The sequence below is a fragment of the Zonotrichia albicollis genome, chromosome 6, assembly GCF_047830755.1.
Source record: "Zonotrichia albicollis isolate bZonAlb1 chromosome 6, bZonAlb1.hap1, whole genome shotgun sequence".
NCBI classification, from domain to species: domain Eukaryota; kingdom Metazoa; phylum Chordata; class Aves; order Passeriformes; family Passerellidae; genus Zonotrichia; species Zonotrichia albicollis.
In genome coordinates this window covers 30568911-30587412 of record NC_133824.1, presented here as the reverse complement: position 1 = coordinate 30587412, position 18502 = coordinate 30568911, and the positions used below count along the sequence as shown (strand labels likewise).

The 18502-nt window shown below is 42.3% G+C and overlaps 1 protein-coding gene across 4 annotated transcripts in view; it reads right to left on the bottom strand.

Moving 5' to 3' along the window:
• Positions 1-8951: 8951 nt before the first annotated feature.
• The window catches only part of RPAP1 (RNA polymerase II associated protein 1), a 38979-nt gene continuing 29428 nt past the window's right edge, over positions 8952-18502 (bottom strand). For all 4 annotated transcript variants that reach the window (XM_005480012.3, XM_074543015.1, XM_074543014.1 and 1 more), the window contains exons 19-25: positions 17145-17340; positions 16076-16225; positions 15494-15636; positions 13508-14312; positions 12581-12757; positions 11858-11914; positions 8952-11110 (exon numbers count right to left, since the gene is read on the bottom strand). In XM_005480012.3, coding sequence (XP_005480069.2) covers positions 10955-11110; positions 11858-11914; positions 12581-12757; positions 13508-14312; positions 15494-15636; positions 16076-16225; positions 17145-17340 — 1684 coding nt within the window. In that variant the 3' untranslated portion in view covers positions 8952-10954. The remainder of the gene's footprint in view (positions 11111-11857; positions 11915-12580; positions 12758-13507; positions 14313-15493; positions 15637-16075; positions 16226-17144; positions 17341-18502) is intronic.

Below are 18502 nucleotides of genomic sequence, written 5' to 3'. Positions count from 1 at the left end.
CCCATCTCAGATAAGATCTGGCACAGACACCTTTCCCTGCTGCAGGCCAAACAGGCTCTTGACAGCAACCACAGGAACACACACTTCTGTGCTATCAAGCAGCACTACAGTGAGTGTGCCTTTGAGGGCAATGTGGAAATTGTATGGGCACAGGTAAAGATGTATGGGAGAGGGTGGGAATCAGATGGCCACACCACATAAACAACTAGGTTATGAGCTGGGTGCTAACATAAAGGAAAAAACTGGTTAAGTTACATATAATATGATGAGAATAGTGGAGAAGGAGAGCTTCTTTAACCTCCTCACACATGCCTTTTCAGAGTGCAGCTACTGTGCTGAAAGATTTTGCTTTTATAACAAGTAGAGGGATTTTTAACATGGGTACAGAAGCACCAGAATCCAGTTACCTGTGCCATACATAAAGCAGGACTGGCAGAGTCTACACATTCCTGCTACATTTATGCTGTTTGCTGTGGCTGCAGTTTTACAGTAAAGGGGGAATGAGTGGCCTTACAGAGAGGTGGCCATGTAGGCAGAAAGATGAACTTAGCCAGAAAAAGTATTGAGAGCTGCATAACCCTCCTAAACAACCCAGAAATTAACTACTTTTCAGGCACAGATCAGTAGGCAGTTCCATGCACAGTACAGCAGATGACAGACACACAAACCACAAAATATTTTTTGCAGCCTCATTTTGGCCTGCCATGAAAAAGGAAAATCAAACTAAGACAATATTTCATAATAAAAACTTGTTAGAAACTTCCTCAGGCAAGGAACAGAGCAAAGACTAAAAGCTTTGATGGCATTTAGACTCCTGGCTACACAAATCTCTTCTAAAATAAAGCAGTCTCTAGAACAGATAGATCAGACAGTGACAGATCAGTAGTTTTAAGTTCATGGTCTTTCAGATGAGACATAAAACCGGGTCCTGACCTTGTATGATCATTAAAGGCCTCATAACACTTTCTGCAAAAAGCGGGTTCTTAATCCGACTGGCCTGGAGACAATCCAATTTAGGTAACTACCTAAATCAATCTTACAGATTTATCTAAATACAGCACTCTGTTCTACAGGCTAAAATAGTTTGTGGCATTTCTGTGGGCAGTAATATACTAAAAGAGTCCTCCCTATCTCAGCATTAGATAAAGTGGTCTTTTTATATGCACTCACTGCCACTCCTACATGGGGGTTATGAACCTCAGTATGTGTTAAGGAACTTGGACATGCAAAGTGCCCTGGTGGCCTAGTTTCAGCCACAACAGGGTTAATTTTTTACAGTAGCCAGGAGCGTGGTGTGGCCAGACCCTAATATTATTTGGTACCACCTCACATCATTAGTAGGGTGGAGAAAGGGACTCTGAGTAGTAGAGAAGAGCCAGTTGGTATTTGTCGTTTCTTTGTCCTATACCTATATTATAACTCTTGTTATTAATATTGCTGCTGCTCCTGTTTGTTTTCTTATCTCATGGCTGTTTCCAGCATTGCTCTTATCTCAAACCATGATCTCTGCCTTTTGTGCTTTCAATCAGAGTGGGGAGGAAGAGGAACAAGCAGCATCTGGTTTGGGAGAGTCTCAGTGGGAGCACTGAATGTTGGAGTACCATTCCTAAACAACAACAAATGGAAAAGGCATTCATTACCATGTTCAGCACAATTCAGTTTGCATGAAACCCTTTTCACACTAGAGTAGCCAGAAATTAGAAGTTCCCAAATTGTGAGAACTAACAAATAAATGAAAAAAGCAGAAGAGCAGAATGTTTTTATACCTATGCCACTGAATAAGCCTGTGGAACAAGATTCAAAGGGGCAAGACTGAGACAGTTGGATTATGGCTACTGAACACATTATGGCTACTCAATTATGGCTACTGAACACATCAATGGGCAGCAGGTGAAACTACAGGAGGTCCAAACCACTAAATTTTCAAAACCTAAAGATAGGGCTCTTTGACAGGCATTTAAGGGAAACACAAGTCCTTTCCAAGTAGAGCTTCCAGCTTCCACTCAGGAGGTTTCATAACATGCCCTGTTTTCAAAAGTTCTTGACAAGTAGCACCACAAGATGCCCCAAACTTCTCGGAGTGCATTCCATATGAAAATCCATCCATCCAGAGCAGATGAGAGAGCAGACAAAACCAAAATCACACACATCAACTGTGCTATTCAGTAAGAGTTAGCCAAAACAGTCAATAATTATCTCTTAGAGGAATAAAGCAGCAATAAAATCCTGAAGGCACACAGCTCAAGCTACGGAAGACTTGAAATATGGATGTAGTAAAATAGTGTGGATTTTTACTGTAATAAAAACGTAAGAGGACAATCATGTCTGTCACCAGAAAGATTAAGCTTTGAGAGACAGTGTTTTAACACAAGCACGCATGCACACACATAAGAGTGCCAGTGTCAGGGTGCCTCAGTCAAGGTTTATATTGAATTGAGCTATCTGTTCCCACCCATCTGTCAAGGCAACTATGTTATTATTTTGCAAATGAAAATGAAAGCTTGTTATCAAAGCATCACTCAATCACAGTTACCTGAATTTACAGCAGGTACCTCACACAGTCCTTTGTTTTACTAAACAGAGGCCATGATTCCACTCCCACTAAGAACGAAGACTGGATTGCCTGGGAAAGAGATCAAGGCTTATATGCAGATGATTGCAGAGATGCTCTCACCTCCATCTTGTCAGAGAAAAATACCTAAGGTTTCCTCCCCAAAAATGTGTAGGTTACCATTTTCCTGATCTTCACTATCTACTTTCCTCAGCAGTCTGACTATGTAACCAAAAGCCAAGCCAAATTTATGCAAAAGGATCCAAGAAAAAGTCATTACTCACAGTGACACTTGATCTTTGATGAGCCTACAGAACAGGAGCACCTTTTTTGATGCATGCAATATTTTTCTGGTAAAACAGTTGCGCACTGGAGTCAAGAGAACACAACCCCACCAAAATTAAGAGAGCACCACCCCAACAGGACCCTTATGCTCACTCTTTCTTGTTCCTCACACTGGGGAAAGCCTCACAAGCCAAAAAGGCACTGGTAAAGTTTAGCTTATGGCATGCTGTAATGAGATTGTGGGAATATTCTCCAGTTACTGATTTAGTACAGTTTGTTGGAAGAACATGTGGTTAATAAAAAAGAAGCCTGAACTAAGCCACAAAATACATTGATCACACTCTGAGAACATTTTTCCTATAACAATTAATTTTTCATAAACAGTCTGGTGAGGATGAACCAGAAAATAAGAATTCCATTTTGGATACAATTTTGTCAGTGACATGAAAAGTGGAAACCTCAGAAAATCTGGAAAAGCTTTCACATTAGAAGAGCTGTTAACACAGTGATTGGGGTCTCCCACATAATGAAAAATTACCTTAGCCTCAGGCTATTTGTCTTTCTGGAGTGTATCATATTTTCTCCATGACCATCCAGGCAATTCCTTATCCACCAAATGGTCCATCTATCAAATCCCTGTCTCTCCAGTTTAGAGACAAGGATGTCATCTGGGACAGTGTCAAATGCTTTGCACAAGCCCAAGTGGGTGATGTCAGTGCTCTTCTCTTAATCTACCAATGCCATAACCCCATCGTAGTCCTCCAAATTCATCAGGCACCATTTGCTTTTAGTGAAGATGTGCTGGCTGTCACTAATCACCTACTTATATCCCATGCACCTTAACATTGTTCCCAGAAGGATCTGTTCACGGCAAGGGTTTAGTCTGACTATAAAATTGCATTTTCTGTTTAAACAGAGGCCCAAAATGCCATGCTAGCTGTAGACTTATTGCTTCTTTCTTCCATTTGCAGCTAGCATAGGAATCACTAAAATAAGTAACTAGAGAAAGCAGTAAGCAAAAGTTGATTTTTCAAAGAGAAAGTTAAATTGCAAAATTGAGAGGTTGCATAATCACATCTTGGTAGCAAGAGACTCATACAAGAAGAAAATTTGTTTTCCCTAAAAGAATGTTGGCAATAATATACTAACTCTAGAGAAGCTCTGCAAAATGCAGGTGGGCACCTGCTAACTTTTCCAACTTTTCAAACTGCAATGTTTGGTCTTCATGGCACCAGTGTACAGTGAGAATGAAAACCTCTGACTTGCATTGCACAGGAGCAGTAATTTAACCACTGCTGAATACAAATATCCAGAGTTCTGCACCCAACTTCAACTTGCAAATTGTAGCACTACCAAAAAAATACAAGCCCAGAAATGGCTATAAAATATAAAGCTTGCTGATAAGAGCTCATTGCAAGGAAGCATGGACAGCAAGCCCACACTGTCCTCCATAAATATTTTAAGTGTTAATAGAACAGTACCAAAGAGAGAACGACACTAAAAAGTATATTTTATATCCCCTTTCCTCCCACTTCTCTTAACAGTGGACAGACAGGAGGAGAGCAATGGCAGCTCCTGCCCAAATAATTTCATCAATCCAAACATGATCAATCTTACAGCAGACAAGAGGAACAAAAATGAGCCACCATCTGTGGTGTCTTCTGGGTGGCAGCACAACTAGCATTTTTTGAGTGAGCTGACACTCATGTCAGAGACAAGAGATGCATGATGGTTTTAGGAAACTTTTGTATCATTCTAAATTTGTTTTTTATAATCTATATTGAAAGATACATAGATGCCAGGACTGGCAAGCTGCTTTTTTTGTGAAAGATGCTAACAACATACCTTCCTAGTGATTGTCATTGTATCATCATGGTGTGTTACATCCCTCTTAAACTACAATTCACTGCCAGCAATGTGATACCTGAATTTAATTCAGAGCTCTTTGCACTTCCTGCTCCTTGGAAGATACTAAAGACTCTCCCAGAACATGCATTGTGCTGAAAGCTGCTAAGAAAATGCACTGAGGAAACCTGGAATACTGTTTTGGATATAATCATTTTTTGAGGCAAAAGTTTACCATGGTTGAAGCAGTAACAGTAAATAGTCACTTGATACACAAGTGTCAGTCTCCCTTTCAGAAGACAGATCCAATACATTAATTGCTAAAGTGTCATCAAATATCTGACAGATCAGACCCAAATGGTGTGCTGTGCTTACACCAGACGGCAATTTGAGTCTTAAAAGTAAAGTTACAGACTTCTTTGCTGTAAGGTTTCCAAGTGGGCATGTTGTGCATGTTATTTATGGACATCTGCCCAGGCCTTCAGATGAACAACTCAAGAGATGTGAGCTTCCACCTCAAACTCAGTAACAACATCTCAGTTCTCCAGTTTAACTGTTGAATTACTGATTGCTTCTGCAAAAGAGTGAGAAAATCCAACAGGGAACTAGGAGTTGCTATAACAGTGGAAAATTAAAAATAAAAAGGCAAACTGAGGGAAGGAGAGTCTAGTGAAGGACAAGAAAAATGGAACACAGTTGAGTACTGAAGGAAACTGAAGAGAGAAGAGGAATCACAAAACTCCTCTCAACCTGAGAGACCCAGAAGCAAATGCCAAGTCACCCTACAAGCCCACCAGCTTACTCAGTCCTTCTCTTTGGCCCTGCCCAAAGCTCCAGACCGGTCACCATGGTTAGGGAACAAGGCTGTGCTGTGGCAGGACCTCCAGCACTTGCAGTCCTGTCCCTTCAGTTACCACAAGGGTTGGGCTTCTCCTGCCTCCTTTTTCCATAGCAAACAATCCTGCCAGAGCCCCCAAATCACTCCAAAGTGAGCCCTTGCTGAGGGCAGATGGCCACCAGGCTCAGGACTCGGGCAGGCCTCCCTCCTTCCCTGGGGAAAACCTGAGGCAGCGCTGTCAGCACAGACCCAAAAAGACAACAACCAAATCAGTCCCAGCACAAGACATACGTAGTTTAACTCTACCAACCTGATCCATGTTCTCCACAGACCTTGGCCAGGCACCCACGCTCCAGACAAGCAGATAAAAGGCACGGATCATGGCATTTACTGCCGTGGATGCTGCTGCTGCTGGCCCCTTCCCGCGCTCCCTGAGGGCTGGAGCTGGGCCCAGGTGTTCCCACAGCTGCTGCCCCTCAGGACAGGCTCCCAGCACCAGATTGTTCCACAAAACTTTCCTCCAGCCTTAATCATCAACTAATGCCTCAGGTCTCAGCACACACTGTCATGTATGGGGCTGTGCTTTGACATCAGTGGTACCTGTACATCACACAAGTCCCATTTTTGTTGTGGCCAGGACAAGCTGCTGCTTTATAACAAGGAGTAACACCGCTGGTCTGGTTTGTCCTCCAGGTGGGATCAGGGCAGGGGATGAGTGCATCGAGCCTTCCCCCTATGCTTTAGACTTGGTTCTAAAGTTCATGTACAGTACCCCCAGGATATTTATTATATTATATTTATATATTATTTATTGCCCTGACTGGGTTTATGAGCTGGTTGCTCAATAGTCAACAACATACTGCAGAAAGTTGCCCAGGCACAGATTAATGGGACAGTCATCTGCTTTCTGGAGCCATAGGCATCTGCTGGTTACACCCCACCTACAAATAAAGAACTGGGCCTGAAGATGGGCCAGGTGTAGTTTGGTGTAAAATGCCCTCTGTTCATTTAACCTGCACAGAGCTATTGCTGGGGCCAGGAGTGGCTGGAGACTCACAATACAGGCGTGCAGTGCCTGCTCCTTCAGCACCGACCTCAGCTGAGCTGGAGCTCTCGGTGCTGCAGCTGGCCAGAAACCTAAACACAGCATTGTTGAGCTGGCTCCCGACTCAAGATTATCTCAATAAAGACAGGGAGGGGAGCACACTGTGGCAAACTTATCTTTGCTTACAACCACCACTTAACTATGCAAAACACAGCAGTTCTGTGAGCCGGGCTTCCCTGCACATTCTTCATTCAAAGGGAGAGGAGAAGCCAGTTTAAAAAAACTAGGACAAAGGCCAGTAAATGACCATAAAATTATTTAAACAAGGAACACCAGAAAGCCAGCTTTGTGAATGTGAAGCTGATATGAGCTTCCATAGGCCAAGGGGAATAAACATGTTTTTGCCTCCCAAACATGACCATCAGCTGGAAGCAGCATCACTTCATCAGTGAGAAATTTCCAAAACTTTTGCAGAAATAGGAAGAAGTAAAAGCAATGATTAACATGACTTTCTGCTCTACTTTATGTCTGACACTAAAAGTGACGTGCTTGTCTGACCCACAGTGTATTTATACATCCACATCTTATGGCTTCCTCTGTCCATGACTTCATCAGCAGAAGGTGTTTAGGGTTTGCCTGGCATTAAGTGGCCAGACAGAGTGCATTAGTCTAGAAATGGAATATTAAATTCCACTGTCAAACTGACAGATACAGTGGAATGAAAGTCCTTCAATTACATAATGTTTTATATGTACTGTTAAAGAGTTCCCATGCAGTTTGGCTTCAGTCCTGCTTTGATTTCTTTACTGCCTAACCCTTTACTTTGTTCTGTCAGGCCTTGTCCTACCTCAGTGTGTCAGCTGCCAAGCTGCTTACATCTTTTTGGGAGCCATCCCTACTCAGTAAAGTGAGCCAAGTCACCACATATGGATTCTAAACTCCAGGACTTCAAACCATTCACATAGTTGAAGAATCACAAATCAGCTCCATTTCTTCTAGGCACAAAAGGACATGCTTCCAAGCTGATCGGAGAACTCTTTCTTCCCCTTCAAAATGCAAAGGAAAATTCAGTAAAATGTTATTAAAGTCATAGGATGCAAACCTCTGACAGCTCCACCCTTTCACCTGCCTACTCAACAGCAATGCTAAAAGGATTATCTTCAACTCATCTTCAGTCCAATCAGGCATTTTCTTTTAAAACCACATTGCTGCTGCCTTCCAGCACGCGATAAATTTGTACCAACAGAGATTCCACTGTTATCCACATGGGACATCATCAGTAGCTTGGATGAAACCAAGCATATTCTAGCCACAAAGGACCAGAAAATGGGGTGCCCTTTTTAGGAATTAAAAGACAGGCACGAATCCCTACAGCTGTTGTTGCTGGTTTTGTTGACTTCTGATGAGAGATACCAGACAACATATGTTCTTCTGAGTTAGAACCACTTCAACACCAGGAACCTTTCTGTGGTCCTATTTCAGCAGAATTATTTCCTTCTCAAAGAAATCTTAAGCATTCAGTAAGGAGTCAAGAAGTCACAGCCATTTTTTTTGGACAGTTAAATTTCCTTCATCTCCTCACTTACCATGACCAGGATTAAACTGGATGAACAGAATGGGCATGCTTTGGTCCTGTCTCAGACTGCATTCAGCTTAAGTTAAAACTTCACATTCACTGTACCATGATTTTTCAAAAATGCTCCTGCTGTCAAAGCACTGTATGGTTCTTAGCAACCCACCACATTAAATATTTAATTCTCCACACTTGCTCCAAAAGTATATGCAAAAATAAAAAATGCAGAAAATTCCAACAATTTATAAGGGTGGTTGTTTTTTCTTCAGGTCCCAACAGCACTGAGGCTGAGAAATCTTGCAAACTTGAACAAGATAAAACAAATTTAAACTAGATAAAACAATGCCCTCTAGCGTTCTGTGGAGAAATCCCATATAAAATTGCTGAAAGCCTTAAAAAAATTAATGTACCATCTCAAGTGACAGTCAATGTTTTGAAAGCTTACAGCACACGTGCAGCATCCTTGGAATTTTCTGTGTACCACTGTGCCTGCAGAAATATTTGGGATTCGTTCTTTACCTTCTCTCCACTGCTGATACTTGCATCATAACTTCAAATACCATCTGTGGGCAGTCCTCCCACCTGGGGCACGTGTCAAATCACACCATACCAGCCTGCACCTTCCCCAAGTACACACAGGATTTGGTACAATGTGTTACAGACCCACCAGATAAGCAGGATGGAATTTTTGGCTTGAGGAACTTTCTTACAGAGCTCCCAAGTTTAGGAGAACTCTTTAAGGCAGCAGCTGTCCCGAGATATTGATAAACTGCAAAGAGAACTATCCAAATTCAAGAAAGACTCAAACAAAGTATTCTCAAAGTTTAAAAACACTCCTGTAGAGCTATCAAAATATTTATTTACATCCTGTACACATTACAAAATTTAATTTTGCATGCCACAAAGGACTGGAAGGGATTTTATAACTGATGGTCTGAAAAGCAAAAGGTAAAGTCCTTGAAGAAGGCTGCTCTTAAATGGGCAGCTAGGAGTCCTTCAGTTTTACCATCCATTGCTCAGAAAGACAACTGCTGGGCTCTCACCATCTAGACAGATTAAAACTTGAATGACTTTGATTAAACTTTTAATCACATAAAATACTTTAAAAATAATTAACAGCAATAAAAAAATCCTGTTAGACCACTGTGGTTTTGTAATTTTACATGACACTGAACTGCTGCAGATAGAAACCCTGGATCAAAAGGGAGGACAAAAAAAAGAAAAAAAAGAGATTGGAAAGAAACTGCAGTTCTGTCCATTTCCCATCTGTAATTAAGGGAAAAAAAGATGAAACTGGCTATTTTCTGGCAACCTAAGGAAGGGGACTGGTACACTTAGTACAAATACAAAGACAGCATCAGTCACAAATGCCCTAAGCCCTATATGATTATGCAGGCATTTGAGGAGCCAGCAACACTTTACTGTCAGGTGAAAGAAAGATACCGTATTATGGTTGGACACAAGGTCTTTTCTTTTCCAAACTCAATGATTCTTTGATTCTATTAAGTTGGAATTTGTTTCTTGTATGAACAATTTCAGTCACAGTGGCCCTATTAACAGTGATTCTCACTCCTGCTGGGACATTCCCTGGAGCAAGGTTAACACAGGCCTGGTTTCTTCAGAGGGAAGCCAGCTTGGCCTGTTTGATAGGTAAAGACAGAGGCTGAGCTCTTCAGACCAGATATCACCCTGCACCTTCCAGAGGAACTTATTCATAAAAACAAAACATCAGAAATCTCTTTAAAAAGTTTTGCTCATAAAAGTCAAGTTCTGCCAACAAAAGCCTGCCAGAGTGACCAAGCAAAAATATAAAGAAAACACCCAGTGAGAGCATACACCTAGAGGAAATTCTGGACTTGATGTGGCACTTGTAGTGAGCCTTTTAGGGCTCTGTATTTGCAGACCTTGTGTCTGAGGCTGCAATTCAGAATTTGGATGTAGAAGTGGGATCAAATTAGACATTTTTAAAATTAGGTTTGAGCTAGGAAACTCCACTTCAAAATTTAAATTGCATTCTTCTCAGACGGCAACCAAGACATATTCTAACTAAAGCAGATACTTTTTTTTTCTCTAATGAGGGATGGTTACTGCCAGCATTCTGGCCTGCAAAAAAAATTATTTTTGATCTTGTTATACATGTAACCAAATTAAGAGAGAAAGGAAAGCAGTTTAGAGACCATCTGAAAGCCAGCCAAGGGAGAATATTCAGTGTTTGTACCTCTGCACTAGGAACTCCTGTTTCTTAGAGGTCTGACACAATACATCTGTGTTACTGAGCATATGCACAGAACATTACCTTGGAGAAACTGCTTGTATGTGCATGTTAAAAAAAACCTCTCAGGATCAGATTCCTCCCTGTCACACTGTCATTCTGTTTGCAGGGAGTAGTGTGAGAAAAGGACCATTCAAAATCCAAGGTACAAAAAAAGCAATGGAGGGATCTGGGGAAAAGAGACATTATCTTGAGAACCCAGTTTCCAGCCTGAGTGAACAAAACAGCTTTTCCAGTTCCTTCAGTTTATTCAGCATTCCAGTGCCTTTCAGACACATTCTCGCCTCCTCTGGGAAGAAGCAGAACAACTTGAAGGAAAATGCTCCAACATCCATAACAGAGAGGTCACACACATGCTGGCATATCTTGACACCATGTATGTTCTGCAGGGATGGGAGCATTTTACTAGTGCCTCACTAGGCAAAGTTGCCAAGAGCATCCAGGTAAAACACTAAAACCATCTGAACTGAAAGTAGTTTCATCAGTGAAGTATAATTGAGCTTTTCCATTCTTCACCTTGGCCCTCTTCTTGCTGAAGTGCTTTGCTATGAGTCTAGCACTGGTGCATTCTCTGTAATATCTTTCTGTGTCACTTTCTGCAGGCACCTCAGTCGCATGGGAGGGAGCTGCTCATAAAGGTCAAATCCCAAAGGACTCTCTGCATTCACCAGTCTGTAGTACAGCAGGTGCTTTTTCAAGTTCTGAAAAATGAAACAGAAAGGCATCTAATCTTTTCCACCATCTCGAACACAACACAGCAAATCTGCAAACAGAATAATTCCATCATGCCCAAGATATTTAATTACATAATCTTCAATAGAAGAGCTGTAAAAGGCAAGTTTCTCCCACTAAAATTCACTTTTTTTTGCATGAGATTTCCAAACGCAACTCCATTTTCTTCTCAACAGCCCCTCGCAATGACTTCTTGCCAGAAACTGAAGTGGATTTTCGAGTATCATCTAATAATTTACCCTGGACACAAATCACAGAGGGTCAAATGACCCAGCTCTGTCCCACAAAGGAGAGATTTTGGCAAGCTCCTTGAAAAAAGAGAAACTTTACATCTGTCCTGTTCTTTTCAGGGGAAGCATCCAACTAAGAGTTAAGAAAGATCACTGCTGCCCACCTGTTCATAATTGTGCGACAATCATCCCTCTAATATCTCTAGCTATCCAGATATAAAGCTGCTTGGACAAGAGGCAAGGAAATACAGCAGAGGAGATTCATCTAGGTTGCAACAGTCTCAGTGTTTTGAGGTCAATTACTACAAGAACCGGTTAAGCGTATTTACAGATATTCCAGGCCAAAATCCTGCTGCTAATCTCCTCTCATTGTCAAATTAGCAACATAATTAAACACAAATTTCAAAGCCAAATATAAGTCTGTAAGACTAACACATATGGAAAACTTAATTCCCAGCAGCACAAGCTGAATCTTACAAATCCTACCTCATCCACCAACAGCCACGTCTTCCGCAGCATGCTTTTCCGAGCAGCATCTGTCTCCTGGGAACAAAACACACACGTACTTTCCTTAATATGGTGCAGTAACACCTTTGCCCAGGGGCATACAGCACTCCAGGATGACTTATTCATTATAATGATGAGCAGCTTGTTCCAGCAGAAAGTGCCTGAGATGTCTTATCACTTAAATCCCGCCTCTCTGCTTCTTTCCCTGATCTGAATCGCAGCTGACTTCTCAACCTTCAGGATGAATTGCAGATCAGAGGTGAAGTCTTGTTAGCACAACTATTCACTGACAGAGGCCTCAAGGCCATAGGAGGGCTTCTGCTTGGTTACTTAGGCAAAGTCAAAGAAAAGACTTTGCACCTTAAGACTGATAAGGTGGAGGCCAAATCTATTACAAGCTCTCTCTGGGTGATCACCTTTCTTATTCTTCCCCCCACACCACAGAACCCATAATTGCTGACCTCAAAGATTTAGGTAGGACTAGCTACCATTAATGCAAATACATTAGGATATAATGAACAAAAGCTGCTGCCTTGTATGTGGATCCTCAAATAGCTGATGAGTCCTCAATATATTTGCTTATAATCTTTGTTTTCAAGTCCCAAAGGTCAGTGATTCATTGCAAGGTACACTGGACTTACAGGGAGAGCAGATGCAAAACCCAAAGACTGCAGCCCTGAAGCTCTGCTATCCATTACCTACCTGTGTTGTGCTTTCTTGGGAGAAAATGAAACTGTTCACATGAGCCACGGCCACCAGGTACAGAACAGGGCACCAGGTGTGGCGCAGCGCACCAGTGACCAGCGTTCGGAAGTAGAGTCGCAGGAGATTCAGGTTATCCTCAGGAGGGGAAGTGTAGCGCTCAAGAGGCACAGGAAACTGCAACAAACCCATCCAGAGGCAACATTACAATTTTTGTCAGGGTCTAAGTGGTGAGAGGAAGTTAATGACTTCTAGGGTCATTAACTTCTCGAGCCCTTCCTTGTGCATGCCCCCCTGTAACGCGATGTTACCCCAGCGGCATGACCCCCATTTGCAGCAGAGCTGCTAAGGCACACCCTGACTGATGTGATGTCTTGTCAAGACCTCATCAACTTTATAGAGAGATGTTTTACTGGTCCTATCCCTGCAGCTGATTTTTGGCATAGATAAGATGAGCACTTATAAAGTAAGAAGACAGAGTATTTTTGACAGCACTGCTAAATTCTATCCCTTGCGCTCTGCTCACTCAAAAGAAACGCAGCCCTACACTTGACAGATCAAATTTTCTTGCTGTTACTCAGCAGAGCACAACTCTGGGATAACTATATGTGGAAAGATGCTTGAGAGGGAAAATGACTATTTGTCTATGCATGGACAAGGAAAAAGTTTCCACCAAGGTGTGAAAATACTTATTTAAGGGAAAGGTAATTGCTAGCACAACACAGGGCGCGACCAGCCCTTCCATAAATTAGAAGGTTCTCAATGGTTAATCCAAGCAAGGTTTGGGACAGTTTCCAGTGAAGACTGAGCAATTTTACAGCTCCTGTCCTCCACATACCCACACAAATCAAGGTTGGAGAGTCACAGGCAAGAGTGCAGTAACACAGAAATACACAGTGACAGGCAATTACCATAAGCCAGGATTACCTGCTGTAACGGCACTCCCAGCGCCCGCAGGATATTTGTGTGCTCCCCAAAAACAGAGAGACGCAGATGAACACTGAAACGCTTCTGTAGAGGTAGAAGAACAAAGACTCCAAAGAGTGGATCTCCAAAGGAGACACCCTCAAATTGCTCCAGGAGACTTATATAGAGATCATGGAAGGATGCCAAACCAGGGAGAGGAGCATCCAGGTTCAGAGAGTCCAGGACCTTGGGTTGGCAATACACAGAGAGAAGGGCAGCTGTGTAGCGATGGATTGGTGCTTCTAGAAAGAGGTCACTGCCCGTAAGGAAGACACACATAAGCCGTGCAAGTTTGGCAGCAGTTGGGATGCTCTGGAGGATTTTAGAACGCCAGGTTTCCAGCAACAAGACCCACTGCAGGTTCCAGGTCACAGTGTTGATGAGATCAAGTGGCAGAGAGTTCAGTATGGCCCCACGTGTCTCTGCATTAGTCACTTTGTTGTAGAGGCTGATAAGTGGAAAGAATGGCCAGTCTGAAGGCAGGATGGGCCCTTTGACCTCAGGAAGCAGCATTGACTGGATGAGGTAATTCTGCCCTTGGTAGGATGCCTGAGAACGCATAAGGGTGGGCTGCAAGTGGACAAAGTGGGAGAGGTAGCAGGAACGAATGGAAGGCAGATTCTGGTATGATTCTCTCAGCAGGGCACCACGAGTAACCCTTGGCAGAAATGCTGCTGCAGAGCCAGGCTGTGCCAGTTTGGCACTGGTGCCCAGATGCAGAATATCAGAGAAGTCAGCTGCTTCTGGCCCACCAGCTTTCCCTTCACTGTAAGGTAAAGACAACAGTTTAAGAAACAAACAAACAAACAAAACCTGAAATGCCAAACAAACAACATATCACATTTATTCACCTCTACAGTCTTCCTGGAACAGGAAGAGTAGTACAGGCAGTACAGTGCAGTACTTTCTACATCATTGAGCTATTCTAATACAGAGGGCCTGTAAAGCATCAGCTACCTTGGTATTTAGACATAACTCACAGAACTACATTTGGAGTCAGCAACACTGAAGCTGTGCCATGAAAACCCTCCACAGAATGCCAGTCTAGTGCGGAGTCCGAAAGCCCTATTCAGAGAGGCAGCCTACTTATCAACATGGACATGAGAGTGCTGAGATGAAATACTGCATATCAGATACGGCCTACACAAACCAGTAAGACAATTCTCAAAACAGAACTTAGCAGCTGACAGTGGCAAGGTCAGGGGAGCCATACAGACTGATAGAAACTGTGCATGTGGAGAGTGTTTGTCAAATCCATATGCCACAATCTCAGACCAAAGACCCACCATTTTGTTGACCCAACAAAAAAAACCAAAACATCACCACACAAATCTACTAAAAAATTTTCCTTATTCCTGAAAAAACAAGGTACCTCCTTGCAGCACCTTGGTTCAACCTCCTACAGGGATGCACCATGGCTAATTTAAAACAGTTTGAGATGAACAAGATAAACTGCTACCATCTCATTGCCCAGATATGAGAGGATTCATATTTGAGATGCTCATAAGTTCTTCCAGTGTAAAGTGGAAGATATGGCATTTGTCAAATCAGCAAACTGGATTATTTTGAGTGTGAGGAAGATTCATTGAGCTTTTAGGCTATGTCAAATTCTCATTTATTTTCTAGACTCCTGATTCTCAGGATGGAAGATGCTAGGCCTTAGGGAGGATCAGTTCTATCAGGAATCACACAACCTTGTCACCAAGGAAATCAAAAGAAACTGGTCACGTTTCTCAACAGCGCTTCAACAGAGAAAAATATGCAACCACTGTGCTTGGCTGATTAGAAGGCTCCATGCCAGAAGAATAAGCCAGTAAATAAAATTTAACTACAGGCCCCATTTAAGGCCAAAAATTACGACAAAATTGCTATGCCAATGTGTTTTTTCCATTTTCCCCATGTTTTCCCATGTACCAGACTAGAAAAAGGAAAAAATGCAAAGCTTACGGAAGAAACTCTGGATTAAAGGCAAGATCCAGTAGGACCTCGTGAGCCAGATGCTCACTCCCTGGCAACAGACGGCTTAGCAATGCCATGGCAACACAGTGATGGAGTGAGGCATGCTGGGCGTAATCCGGACAAGTGCCTGCCTGTACAGGAAAGAAAACAACAGATAAAAGCATTTGTCAACAAGACAATCAACACGGACAGGAGGGTCAAACAAGACAGATCTCGCAAAGTGAAAGACTCAGGCAGACTGCAAGAGCTGGCAGCATTCAAACCAAGAGATATTTCTGCTTCCCGTGACTGCCTTAGATAGTCAGATATTTTTTTTTAGCAACACAGTTGAAAACTTTGTTCTTATTTTATCCCAAAGAAAGGAAAAAATATAGTTTTTCCATCCAAAGTATTTTGGAACTAAACTCCCACATCAGTAACTGGAAAGATATTACTTGCTAATGGATCATAAAAGTCAGCAGAAGAATTGCCAGACCTAAGTCAGGTACAAGAAAGAACAGGGACATGAAGACCAGCTGCCAGTGAAGTCAGTTCCTTGGGGGAAAGAAATGAAAGGACTGATAACGATACCATTCTCCGAGCCAACGCTAACACAAAGTACTGCAGGTGATATTCATAGCGCAGGATCCACGCAGATGAGGGAGTCACAGAGGGAGGTCCAGTCTGCCAGCTTTGATGCAGATAATCCTTCAAGCCTCTGAAGCCCAGCACAGAGCTATACTATAAAGGAATCACAAGTGGAGACAAATAATATTAAGACTGTTTGTGTTTGGAGGAAAGCAAAACACAACCCTATCCAAGGCCCTCCCCTACTTCCTCTCACATGACAATTCCTGTTGGCTACTCCAAAAGCCATATTTAAAAATAGCCTAATAAACATCTGCTTTTCTTCCTCAGGTGATGGATGCTCACCTGCATCCATTGTGACCATCCCCATCACAGACAATCAACAGTCACTGCCTACATTTTCTGTAATGTTCTGTAAGGCAGAAATCTGGCCAGTGGCTTAAAATGTTTTTCCCTCATCTGGCCAGATATCTCCATCAGTAGTCGATCAGCTAATTCAACATAAGGTCACAGAGGAAGGCTTTGAGAAAGCTTATGCTACATATTCCATCTTTCTAGAGCTCGGACATTTGTTCTTTAGAGTCTGAAACCTTCGATAACTCACTCATTCTAAAAATTCGGAACAAACCAAAGTAGGAAGGACCTCCTTCAGTAGCACTCATTCTCTTTAATATTACCCCATTTTTCTTTGTCATATATGCTTCAACCATGCTTTTCCTCCACTGACACTCAAGTTTTATATTTTGCTTAGCCAAACAACAGCTATTCAACTCTTCTCAACATTTGTTATAAATACATCCTTTAAGCATCACCTGCTCTGTAATTCCAGCTTCCTGGTGTCAACTGAAATTGGAATTCAAAGACATTTTTCTGATCCTCATCCCATTTGTTCTGAAAGTCAGGCTGTTTCTCTCTATAATACTTTAGTATTTTTAAAATAAAAATGCACAACAATTTGCTTTTAGCAGTCCTTCTAATATCTCTTTTATGCCTGGGAAGGTACAAATATTAACCTCTCTCACAGGTTTACCATCATTCACCTAGAATTTGCAGTGAAAAGGTTTATTCTCACCTTGCTGGTCAGGCCCTTGTGAATGTGAGTGATGTTATTGATGAGAAATAAGAGGGCAGTGAGGAAGGGGAAAGGTGACTTGGAGCCAACAAGGCTTAAAGGAGGTTTGCCTCCAGTGCAGCTCAGAGATGCAATGCTGCTGACAGATTCCGGTGCTGGGGAACAGGACAGAGGGTTGCACAAAGCAGAACATGGCCTGTGTGAAGAAATAAACAGAGAGGGGTTAGGTCAAAAGCATTCATAGTGCTGAGGAATTATCTTGTTGAAATGTTGCTATCCATCTGAACTGTACCACACATTGCAGTAAAATGGAAACCCTGAAGACAGTGAAAGCAAAAAGCCAGTGTCTCAGCTGGTACACCAAGCACTACTGCCATACAAGCTAATGCCAGGGATTTGTCAGGAACTCTCCAGCTAAATTGGTCATGATGAGCAGAAATACCGATGCAGTGATGCATCTCTGATGTCAAATACATTGAAGTGTTGGACCTTTGATTTAAAAAAATACATTGTTCCCCACATACATACGCACACCAGGCTAATAAGGCTGCCCACCCACTCAAGACATTTCAATAATAAACTTGTAGGCAACACCAAAAAGCCAGCTTATATCTAAAACTGACTTTGCAAAAATGCTGCCCTTTATGTACTAATGAAATGCATATTTTAAAACTGTATTCAGAAAGAACATAGCTTTAATGTACATGGACATGACTGTGCAGACCACTACTGGCGTGTGTGTTCCTTGCAGGTGAAACTACAAATTCCCACACCAGCAGTGCTTGCAGGCCCAGAGTAGATACATCATGTCTGTATATAGGTAAGACTGCCACAAAGGAGAGTGATTACAAGCAAGCTGCTGAATGGTAATGGGGTGATAGGGCAAACCCTGTCAAAGATCCATATGATTACTCTATGGCAGAAAACAAATTGCTTAAAGGTATTGCTGTTTCTACCACTGGTATTACATGTAGGAGATGGATAAACACATGTGGGACTCACAAAGTACCCTGAACTCCTGGACCTAAACTGCCCGTAAAGTTTAAGTCAAAATTGTTAAAATATTTGGGCAGAGATCAGCTGACTCTGTTTTTTACCAGCCAGTATTAACAGCAAGAATTCTTGTGGATGAGATTTTACAGCCTGACCAAATCCACTGTCTTCAGACTGCCAGGATAGGCAGAGAAGGGTCTAATGAATGCTCTTGTGTTGGAAACTCTGATGCAAAGAGCTTCAGAGCTCAGTTTCAGTCAATAAAGAACATGGGTCAAACTGCTTGGTGGCCATTCAAATACCACTTGAAAACAAAAGTTTCAAGTGCCCTTTATATCAGATGCTGTCAGAGGCAGAGGGAAGCC